A 10089-nucleotide genomic window follows, 5' to 3' on the forward strand; every position below is an offset into this window, starting at 1 on the left:
ACGTCATTATTCTATGTACTTTAATAAACATCTAGATGGGGGTACAAAAGGAAATTCCACGCACAACGGCTTTGCACCCTTGAGAAAATTTTTCTCATTGTGCCTCGCAGAACGAACGGAAAAGAAATTCTCCCTCTCGTACTTAAGAGTTTTTTCCCCTCCTTGTCATGGCTTCAAGCGGGACAGCGCTGACCTGCGAGTAGCAGCTCTGCAGAGAAGGAGAACAGAACCTACTCCCCTGAACGCATCTCCTCTGGTCCTCGTGTGCGGGGAGGGCGAGCTCTTCTCTCTTGCAGCGCTGTTTCTTTCCTAGGGCAGTAATTAAGCAGAGTTAGACAGGGTTGTTTCTCGTTCTAGTTGGCACGTGGCAATTTAACGCAGTTTTGCAATTCTGTGTACAAATTCCACTGCTCTAGGCTTGGTGCCAGGGTGTGCTCGGGGTTTAGTCCCCATTGTACCTCAGTATTTATTATTCATTCTCCTGTGAAGACAGGCTGAGAGAGTTGAGGGGGTTCAGCCTGGAGAAGAGAAGGCTCCGGGGAGACCTTAGAGCCCCTTCCAGTCCCTAAAGGGGCTCCAGGAAAGCTGGGGAGGGACTCTGGATCAGGGAGGGGAGCCATAGGAGGAGGGGGAAGGGTTGGACACTGAAAGAGGGGAGATTGAGCTGAGATGTGGGGAAGAACTTCTTTGCTGTGAGGGTGGTGAGAGCCTGGCCCAGGTTGCCCAGAGAAGCTGTGGCTGCCCCATCCCTGGAGGGGTTCAAGGTCAGGTTGGAGGGGGCTTGGAGCAACCTGGTGTGGTGGGAGGTGTCCCTGCCCAGGGCAGGGGGTGGCACCGGGGGGGCTTTAAGGTGCCTTCCAACCCCAACCATTCTGTCATTATCTTGTATTCGGTCACCTCACGCGGTGCCATCCCCTTCCCGGGGGGCGCTGACGTGTTCTGGAGGGTTCTGCCCGCGGGAGGGCACACAGGAGCGGTCCCCCCGCCTGGGGCACCCATATCTGGGGACGAGCTTTACAGCCCGGCGCAGCAGCCGCCGCCCCCGGAGGCCCCTCGTCCCTCCCGGCGCCCCCCTCCCCCCCCGCTCCCCGCCGACTCACCGCCGCTACGGGACGGGCTGCGGGGCCATCAGGTCGATGTCCGTCAGGTTGCGGGCGACCCAGACTCCAGCGGCGAACAGCCCCAGGTTGACCAGCAGGTTCCTGAAAGACAAAACCGGCAACGTCGGCTCCCGCGGCCTGCTCCCGTTTCCCCCCGCGGCCCGTCCCCGCTCCCGGCCCCCGCCCGCGCCGCACCGACCTGCGGAAGTCGTTCCGATCGGTGGCGAAACGGTAAGCGCTCCTCAGCCACCCGCGCAGTCCCGCCGACCCGCTCGCCTGCCCTGCCGCAGCCGCCGGCCCCGCCGCCGCCATGCCGCTTCCTCCTCCCGCGCCGCCGCCGCCGCTCGATGCCGTCACTTCCGGCGCGACGCCGCCTCGCGCGGGCGCCCGGAGGGACGCGGCCTAGCGCGGGAGGGTGCAGTCCGGGATCCCTGAGATGGCGGCGGGGCCTGGAGAATCGGGAGATGGGAGACGGGGAGGATGTGTGGGAAGTGAGGGAATGGCTGGAAATGTTTGGGAAGTGAGGGAATGGCCGGAAATGTGTGAGAGGTGAGGGAATGACCGAGGCGCGGCCCTGGCCCCGAGCCGGGCCTCTCCTCCCGTCCCGACTCCCACTTTTCCAGGCGAACCCCGGAGCCGTGAGGGGCGGAACCCGCCCCGTTGCTCCCCAAAGGCCTGCGCTCGGCGGTGGGCACCGGCCTCGGGAGCCTTGGCAGCGCAGCGGTGCCCAGGAAAACGTTTCTCCCCTTTTCCTCTGCCCGTCCTGGGCTGTGCCTGAACCCTCCTGCTGTTCCTTGTGCCCAGATTCTCCCTTCCCCTTTGACTCTGTGAGAAACGCCGACTCACAATTAGAATTTGATAGAGAACAAAGTCACCGAAGCAAAGAAAAAAAAATTAAAAATTTATTATACGAAACAGCGCTGACTCGGGTGCATCTCAAAGCAGAGGCACACCTCATCTTTCAGCTTTGAGGTATTTATACCTTGTCCCGGCCGTCTGAGTTTCTGTCTCAGTGGTTGAGAAGTTGGAGCTCACGTTCTTCCCGACCGCCCAACCTATTCCAGGCTCAGTTCGTACCTGTTCACCTAATAGGGCATACGCACACCTACTCTACGAAGTCATTATTCTAAACGTGCCTTTGATTAGTTGATTACGCTACAGGTTATTTCACAGTCTTTGCTACCAGAACGAGTTCTGTCTTTGACAGAACGAGAGGGAATGGCTTCAAGCTCCAACAGGGTAGGTTTAGACTGAACATTAGGAAAGAATTTTTCACAGAAAGAGTGGTCGGGCATTGGAATAGGCTGCCCAGGGAGGTGGTTGAGTCACCATCCCTGGATGTGTTTAAGAGCCGTTTAGATGTGGGGGGGGGGGGATATGGTGTAGGGGAGAACTTTGCAGAGTAGGGTAGATGGTTGGACTCGATGATCCCAAGGGTCTCTTCCAACCTAGACGATTCTATGATTTACTGTCCAGTGTTAGTAATTACAAGCACTCTGGTGGTCGTTTACTTCACCAGGTGGTCGTATCCTCCTCTTCATCAGCTGCCCTCTAGATGACCTTAGTCCACTCAGCAGATTTATCGTCCAGGCCTGGTTTCTTTGGCCTTATTGATACTCCCCTGTCTTCTGGTTTCTTGCATTGAATGCCACATTCCAGTCTGTTTCTCTTCACCTAGATAACGTTCTGTAAACAAGGATCCCTTGACAGACCCAGGACAATTCTAAGGATTAATTGGGTACGGTTGATTAGATTCTACTATCACTAAGCCTCCTTTGTTAGTACAGACACACTAACAAACATATATCAATTTGCTGAAGCAAAACGTAACCCATTTCTCACAACTCCTTCCTGCTCTTCGCTTGGGTTCACAGATCTCAAAACCGCTCTCCACTCCATGAGCCTGGTGCCCTCAGCCCCCAGCACGGCCTCGCTTTTCCGTAGTGATGCCGTTGTGAGAAACGCGCTCACTCTATCAAATTTTAGTCAGGGACAAAGTCTGTGGAGCAAAGAATATTTATTACAGCGCTGGGAGCTACACAGGGGATTTCTCCTCCTGTGGCTTGTTCTCTTCTTACAAATGCTTGTTTTTATTTCTCATTACTGATACATGTTCATTTTTTTTCTTGTAAAATGATTTACACAATCAATGAGCTCTTGGAAAACAACCCACCCCCGAACACACCTCCCCCCCCCGCCCCACAAACGGCGCAGATGTTTCCCCAGGGGTCTTCCTGGTGGTAGTCGGAGGAAGGCTCGAAGTCTTCATCACCATGTCCTTCTTGTGGCTTCTCCATTCTTTACACGATTGACACCCCCGCGGTTATCTTAGCTAACCACACCACCCCTTGTTTTGCAATGGTTCGGTACTTCCCACTGTTGCTTCCATCTGATATCTTATCTAACGTTATCCATTTCCCAGCCGCATAACAAGCACATTCCTGTTTCAGCGGAAGCCATAGCAAGCAAGCACATATCTATTTTAGCTGAAGCAAAAATGTTTGCTAAATTACTTATTACAATTCCACCCTTTTTCTTTTCATCATCTAATTTTGCTGAAGCATCCTACATTCGTCCCGTAGGATTCTTCCATTTTAGCAAGAATTTGAGTGGCCTTGTCGAGGTTTTCTTTTTTCTTGGGTTTTCTCAAGATCATGATTTTCTGAGGCCCCGATGCTGCCATTTTTGGATCTACAGGCATGATCGTTAGCTGCAGTCCTTGGACTACACTGTGAATTAATCTTACGAAACAGGGTATTAAACAAAGCAGAAATAAGAAACCTGCTAAGGCACACAGCAAAATCAGTCCTAATTTCTTCCACCAAGCGACCCCTAGTAATCCATCCCACCAACTGGCATCTACTATTGATTTCCATTTTTGTACCGGTACATGTGCTATTTTCCGGATATCAGTAGCGATTTCTCGTACTGCTTCGCCATTGTTATCAATCTTTACACAACAATCAGATATGTTAAATTCTCCACACACACTCCCCTTCTACTGCTAACAGATAGTCTAGTGCGAGCCGATTCTGGTAGACTGCCGCCCTTGTCTGAGTTTGTTGGTGAGCTAACAGTTCTAGTCCTGAAGCCGTTTTGTTAGTGATCAGCTCAACTATCGCTTGCAGTCTTATAATCCGATTCAGCATATAGATGGGGGTTCTGTATTCCCAGCTACTGTCTTGGGCCCACGTGGCCGGTCCATATGTCTCTATGATTTGTTGAGGGGTCCACTCATCTTCTCCCCACTTTTGATGTCCTCCTATTATGTTCCGCTTCTGTCTCTTTAAGCTTTCATATACCGGTACTCCTAGCTCGTCACCATCTTTAGATGGTAGTAGGAAAAATCCTGGTTGAATTATTCCTAAGGTGCGGGTCCCTCCCCAGTTAGGTGGTGATTCCGGGAATGCCCGGTTGCCACATATCCAGAACAACCCATCTGGTGTCTGCCAAAACCCTTTCATTGTATCCTCTATATTTTCCCAATATTGCGAGATGTCTTTTATTCCTGAGAATGGATTCATACCCTCCTTCTTACATCTAAAGAGACTACGTTTTTTTCCCTGGGTACAGTTTTTGGTCTCACTTTGAAACGTTAGATATGACCTTGGTTTCTGAGGAAACCAAGTGTGGGTGAAATTTGAATCTATCTTTAAGACTCTTTTACATGGGGTCTCCCCCATTCGATCTGTAAAGTTCTCTCCCTCCCGGGTCAAACAGACTTTTCCAATTACCGTGGAACTTAACACCCACCCGTCAGGTCTCCTTTTTCATCTCATGGTGAGAGTATAATTCCATTCCAGGATTTCAATTGGACCCAAACTTGTGCCTCTCCACAGCCACTCTACAGTCATTAAAGGTCCCCCACAGACGCAGCAGCCAGTCACATTCAATTCCTTAGCTATTTCTGTTGCTGGATTTAAAAACAAGTTCTGCCCAAGAGTGGGGAATCCTAACTCTTCTTGCAACTGTTTTTGCAGCTTCTGGTATATGCTCTTGTTTTGTACTTCTAATTCTTTTCCTTTCTGTTTTATAACTTTTGTCACGTTCTTTACTAGTTCTTCCTTCACCATATCTTGTACTCCCCCTCCGTCTGCAATATCCCAGTGATCTGTCTTAGTGAAGCAGAACCATAGTTCTCCTCTAGGACATCCTACGCCTAATCTTGTTCCACCTTTTCCTAAGTTCTGTCCGACCCAATATTCTTGTTCACCGTATTTGCACACTCTTAAACTCCCACGGTTATAACATTGATGATTGATATGCGTGTGCACGGTCATAGTATAAAAGGACCGTCTACCCCAGGAGACCATCTGATAGCACTTCTGGCATTCATCACACTAGAGATACCACTAGTGATAATAACACTAGAAGTGGAGGTCCAGCATGGCTTATACTCCTGCCTCTCGTGCCTATTGGGGTGCCTCCAACAGCCGAGAAAAATATTTCTTCTTGGCAGCGAGTACAGAGGCCAACCTGGTCTTGCCCTCCATCCTCTTTAGTTCGGTATCTCTGATTTTTGTGGCACAATAGGATTCTGTTTTTGGCCCTGGAACTTCTATTGGAGTTGGTATCTCAAGGATCTATAAACATTCTGGTTGGGTCAGTCTATATTAAGTAATTCTCAGTGGGTTCTGCAACAATAATATCTAATCCACTTACACTTATCTATTGGGGTTGTATACCTACATCGGATACACCAAAGATCAAGGACTTGGGAGAGGTACTGCTCCTGTCTGCCACGGGGACCTAAAATGAGCTTATTACAATTATTACACTTAACCCGTATATACACGCAACAATTACAATAATAGCAAAGTAGGGTCGAAGGGGTTTGGTGCTGCCCTAGTCCGAAGGCGTTTTCGAGGCTTTCGCTGTCTGTTGCTCCCATGTGTCTTCTGAAAGCTCTCCAGGGCTTTTTCCTGTCAAAGCAAAAACAGGAGACTTCCCTCCCACGGTTAATTTCAAGGGGTCTTCGTGTGTCTCTACCACCCAACCCTCAGGTGGCTGTACCGGTCCTTTTACTCGCATTATGTGGGTCCACCCTTTTTCTTTTGTTCGAATTGCTGTTTCAGTAGTTAGCAGCACTTGGAAAAGACCTTCCCAAGTAGGTCTTAAAGTTTCTTCATTCCGTGTTTTCACTAATACCCAATCTCCTACCTGGATATTGTGTATTTTAAAGTCTAATGGGGTGGTTTGGGGGAGTCTTCCCTTCTCTCGGAGTTGCTCTAATGTCTTTACAATGGTTAAAACATACTTGCGAGCATAGGACTCTCCTAGTTCCGGGACTAGAATCCTTTCCCTATTGCCCATGTAGGGGAGCCCGAACATCATTTCATACGGAGAGACCCCCAAGTCTCTTCTTGGGGCTACTCTGATCCTCAGTAGTGCTAGAGGCAAATATTCTGTCCACAGTATCTGTGTCTCTATTGATAATTTAGTCAGGGTTTGTTTTAACGTCTGGTTCATTCTTTCCACTCGCCCTGAGCTCTGGGGATGCCACGGAGTATGTAAGTCCCATTCTATTCCTAACGCGTCTGTCAAGCCTCATATTATTTTTGACGTAAAGTGAGTCCCTCGATCTGAATCAATCCTTTCACAAATCCCATACCTAGGGATTATTTGTTTGAGTAAAACTTTGGACATATTATTTGCAGTAGCTTTTAGAACAGGGTATCCTTCAACCCAATGAGTTAGATGGTCCACTATTACTAGTAAATATTTCCATCGTTGAACTGGTGGTAACTCAGTGAAATCTACCTGTATTGCTTGGAAGGGTCTTAGAGCTAGTTCTCTCCCACCACTCACCTGTTTTCTCATTACCTTTTTGTTTACCTTCTGACAGATTAAACACCGATCTACCAATTGTTTAGCTACTGTATATATCCCTATACACCCATAATTCCTCAAAAATTGGTCACATAAAGCTTGGGTTCCCCAATGGGTGCTTTGATGCAGCTGTGTCATTACTTCTCTAGCTAAAGCTTTATTCAGCATTTGTCTCCCATCTGGGAGTAACCAAATGCCTTCGGAAGTTTCGGTTCCTCCTATTCTTTTCAATTCATCTTTCTCTTTCTGTGTGAACTTCGGAATCTGCTTTGGAGGCTCTTCTGTCAGTATTAAGGCTAACACGGTTATCGGCCCTTTCTGTGCTGCCAATTTTGCCCGCTCATCCGCTAATCGGTTTCCCTGTGCTTTGAAAGATGTCCCTTTCTGATGTCCCTTTATGTGCACGATAGCAATTTCATTCGGTTTCATCAATGCTTCTAATACTTCAGTGATGAGTTTTTCATGTACTAGCCCCTTCCCTCGGGAATTTATTAGTCCCCTCTCTTTCCAAATTTTTCCAAATTGTCTTTGAGACCCTCAATCCTTGTTCTTCTAAAAAAATTTAGCAAGCAAGTATCAATGTCTCTCTGACTTTCTGCTCTTTCTCTCCCGATACTAACAGATCATCTACATATTGCAAGATTCTTACTCCGGGTTCTGCCTGAACTCCCCTAAAATTTTCTCTAGCGTCTGTCCAAATAGATTTGGGGATTCTGTGAATCCTTGAGGCAGGAGGTCCAGTGCAGTTGCTGCTTCCTCCCAGTGTCCAGATCTTCCCATTCAAAGGCAAATAAGTTTCTACTCTCCTCTGCTAATGGGCAGGACCAAAAAGCATCTTTAAGGTCTATTACACTAAACCATTTATGATTATACGAATTTTACTGAGGAGGGTATATGGGTTTGGAACTACAGGGTGTCGGGTCTGTACTTGCTTATTGACTTCTCGTAGGTCTTGAACTAATCTATATGTCCCATCAGCCTTCTTGACCGGTAAAAGTGGACTATTGTAAGGTGACATACATGGTTCCAATAATCTGTCCTTCAATAATGAATCAGTTACTGGTTTTAGCCCTTTCCTCCCCTCATAAGATATAGGATATATATATATCCTATATATATATATATATATATATATAGGGGTCTGGAGCACAAGTCTTACGAGGAGAGGCTGAGGGAGCTGGGGGTGTTCAGCCTGGGGAAGAGGAGACTGAGGGGAGACCTTATCGCTCTCTACAACTGCCTGAAAGGAGGCTGTAGAGAGGCGGGGGTCGGTCTCTTCTCCCAAGTTACAGATGATAGGACAAGGGGTAATGGCCTCAAGTTACACCAGGGGAAGTTCAGGTTAGATATTAGGAAATATTTCTTTACTGGGGGTTATCAGGCATTGGAATGGGCTGCCCAGGGAGATGGTTGAGGCACCATCCCTGGAGGTATTCAAGAGAGGAGTTGACATGGTGCTCGGGGATATGGATTAGTGTTGGGTGGTGTGGTGGTGTGTGTGGGGGTTGTGTGTGGTGTGTTGTGTGTGTGTGGTTTTTTGGTTGTTTTTTTTTTTTTCACTGGTTGGACTAGATGATCTTAAAGGGTCCCTTCCAACCTAGGTGATTCTGTGATTCTGTGATACTGTTTTACCCTTACTGGCCGGTCATCACTTACTTCTATTTTCATAGGAGGTATCTTTAGACCCCCTCTATTTCCTTCCTTAACCCACGCTTGAGGCATAATTCGCTTTTCATCCTCCTGGGTTAATTCAAAGATTTTGACTACAATCTTTCCATTCTCTGGGGCAGTACCTATCCCTAATTTGACTTGTAAATCTCTACCCAGCAAGTGTACTCCTGCTTCTGGTACTAATAAGACATCTGTTCTTATTGTCCTCTCGTCGTCTCATATTTCTACTTGTTCTACTATTGGCACTTTAAAACTTTCTCCCTTTGCCCCCTACCACAGTAGTTTGTCTCTTACTAACTTCGCATCCATAAGGTAATTTCATAATACAAGACTTCTCAGCTCCTGAGTCTACTAAAAAGGTGTAAATTTCCTCCTGGAATAATTTTATATTTATCAAGGGCTCGCTAATTCTTTCATCCCCCAGGAGGTAGAGCCCCTGACACCCCTAATCGGTAGCATATTCTTCCTGTTGACGTATTTTAAACACTCGTTGATCTCTCTCTCGCTTAGGACACTCTCTCTTAAAATGTCCAATCTGCCCACAATAGTAGCACTTTCTGCCGTCTGAGGCTCCCGATTTTGTCCATATGGGCTTTTTGAGTGGCAGCAGATGGGTTCCCTGTATCTTGTACGGTCTCATCCCTGGCTTCGGATTCTGGGGCGCCCTATTTTTAATCTTTGCTATTTCTTTTACAGTCTCTACCGTTAGTTTTGCTTTTGCCTTCTGCTTCTCCTCATCGCGCCTCATATATACTTTTTGTGCTTCTCGTAACAACTCATTGATCCCTCTCTCATACCAATCTTCCATCTTTTCCAGTTTCTTCCTAATGTCCGGCCAGGCACGGGTGACAAAAATTACTTCTAATAATTTCTGGCCAACCAATGTCTCTGGGTCAATCCCAGAAAACTGCTGAAGATTCCTTCGGAGCCTTTCCAACCATTCCGACGGAGACTCCTCTTTCCCTTGTTTACTATACAACTCCCTCGGGGCTGCCTCTTTAATTCCCCTTATAATTAATGTCCGATAATCAGACATGTCTCTTCTCCCTGCGGGGTCATTTTGATTCCAATCAGGTCTTTGTAGGGGTAACTTTTGATCCCCTGCAACCCCGTGAATGTTTTCCCTTTCCCATATTCTCATCCCTGCTACACGAATCATTTGTCTTTCCTCAGGGGAGAACAAAATTCCCATGATGTATTGCATTTCTTCCCAAGTATATACATTTGGACCTAAAAATAGGTCTAATTGTTCTGACAAACCTAGGGGATCTTCCAACAACTTCTTCATTTCTTTCTTAAAGTTTCTGACTTCTGTACTGGTTAGGGGCACGTTCACAAATCCTACCCCATTTTGAACTCCTGCCATCGGGACCTCCTGTAACGGATACAGCCCGATCGGTTCCGCCATCTCCTCATTTTCTTCCACTATGGGCCTTCCTGCTCCCTGCCTCCTAACGGGGGCCTGAGGCTCTCTCGCGCCTTTCGGGTT

General features: G+C 47.7%; 1 protein-coding gene across 1 annotated transcript; it reads right to left on the minus strand.

Annotated features, from left to right (window-relative positions):
- Positions 1–1424, minus strand: TOMM6 (translocase of outer mitochondrial membrane 6). Its single transcript, XM_074163467.1, has 3 exons — positions 1300–1424; positions 1101–1202; positions 1–309 (listed from the first exon to the last, which is right to left on the minus strand). The coding sequence occupies exons 1-2, from the start codon at positions 1410–1412 to the stop codon at positions 1106–1108; spliced, it is 210 nt and encodes a 69-aa protein (XP_074019568.1). The 5' UTR covers positions 1413–1424; the 3' UTR covers positions 1–309; positions 1101–1105.
- Between the last annotated feature and the right edge of the window lie 8665 nt (positions 1425–10089).

This window comes from Numenius arquata, chromosome 24, assembly GCF_964106895.1.
Source record: "Numenius arquata chromosome 24, bNumArq3.hap1.1, whole genome shotgun sequence".
NCBI lineage: Eukaryota > Metazoa > Chordata > Aves > Charadriiformes > Scolopacidae > Numenius > Numenius arquata.

Excerpts from the sequence above, each read along its gene's own strand:
- TOMM6 (XM_074163467.1), bottom strand. The coding sequence starts at position 1,412 with ATGGCGGCGGCGGGGCCGGCGGCTGCGGCAGGGCAGGCGAGCGGGTCG. Across the intron at positions 1,203-1,299 it reads GATCGGAACGACTTCCGCAG|GAACCTGCTGGTCAACCTGG; the intron begins GTCGGTGCGGCG and ends TTTGTCTTTCAG.